Source organism: Suricata suricatta, chromosome 8 (assembly GCF_006229205.1).
Source record: "Suricata suricatta isolate VVHF042 chromosome 8, meerkat_22Aug2017_6uvM2_HiC, whole genome shotgun sequence".
NCBI classification, from domain to species: domain Eukaryota; kingdom Metazoa; phylum Chordata; class Mammalia; order Carnivora; family Herpestidae; genus Suricata; species Suricata suricatta.
The window spans coordinates 130,018,468-130,019,564 of record NC_043707.1 but is presented as its reverse complement, the minus strand read 5'-3'; the positions used below and the strand labels follow the sequence as shown (position 1 = coordinate 130,019,564).

The 1,097-nt window shown below is 65.6% G+C and overlaps 1 protein-coding gene across 1 annotated transcript in view; it reads right to left on the bottom strand.

The window, feature by feature from the left end:
* Window positions 1-1,097, bottom strand: part of SDHB (succinate dehydrogenase complex iron sulfur subunit B) — a 25,692-nt gene that overhangs the window by 1,884 nt on the left and 22,711 nt on the right. Inside the window, exon 9 of the mRNA XM_029945898.1 lies at window positions 1,019-1,097. Within this exon, the coding sequence (XP_029801758.1) occupies window positions 1,019-1,097 (79 nt within the window). The remainder of the gene's footprint in view (window positions 1-1,018) is intronic.

Genomic DNA, 1,097 nt, shown 5'->3' with positions numbered 1-1,097 from the left:
GAAAAAAGGGGAGCGAAGACACTCTTCCGAGGCTGCTATGGAATAATCGATTCCCAAAATGACTTAAGGGGAAAGAACAGCGACTGTGACTGAACAGGACTTGTACGCACTTGTGTAGAGGGGGAAATCTCTGGAAGGCCCACGAGAGGCGGGGAACATGGGCTGGCGGGTGCCCAGCCGGAGATGGGGTGAGGGATGGATGAGCACCCGTGCCCCTGCCTGCCCCCATTTCCCACAGGGCTGGCGGGCCCCCACACGTGAGCCCACCTAATCTGGAGGCGGCCAGAGTGAGCTTGGCAAGTCGCTGCCCTCCCTACTCCCGCCTGGGGCTCAGCATCCCCGTCTGTCAAGGGGTCCCTTCCAGCTCAAACAATCTGGGCCTGTGTCTACTCCCACAGGGTCCCCGCCGGTCTCCGGTCCTGTTGGCTCCCATCTGTGATGCACAGGTGCTTGCAGGGAAGCGCACCCAGAAGCCCCCGAGGTCAGATCTCCCAGGGACACACAGGAGTTGGGCCCAGCCCCGGAGCTGTCGTCCCTGAGTCTCTGCCGCGCGGCCCGGGCTGCTCTGTGCCCGCCGCCGGGACCGAAGGGCAGTCAGTGCTGGGCGGGCCCTGTAGCGGAAGATGGGGCGAGCGCGAGCAGCAGGCGGGGAGAGGGGGCCGGGGGAGCTCCAGCTCGGACACAGGGGAAAAGACCCCTTGAGCAACGGGCTGGCTGCGAGAGCACAGCAGACTGGCAGCAACGCTGCGAGACGGCGACATGGCGACACAGAGAATCCGTCCCCATGGCTGTGCTCTGACGCCTTTCCTCTCGGGGCCCCTACCGAGTCAGCGGGAATGGGAACTCCTGATGGTGGGTCCCTACGGTGGCCCCGGCTCCCTCACACCCCTGTGACCTTTCCCCCGAGGGCGCCCGAGCCAGGCTGATCCTTGCACCCAAGTGCCAGCTGGCCCCCAGGTGACTCTGGCTCCTCTCCGCCTCGAGGGACCAGGTCTGTCCGGCGGCCGGCGCCACGTACCTTGGGGCAGGTCCTCGTGCAGTTCATGATGGTGTGGCAGCGGTACAGGGAGAAGGGGTCCTGCAGCTTGGCCAGGCGC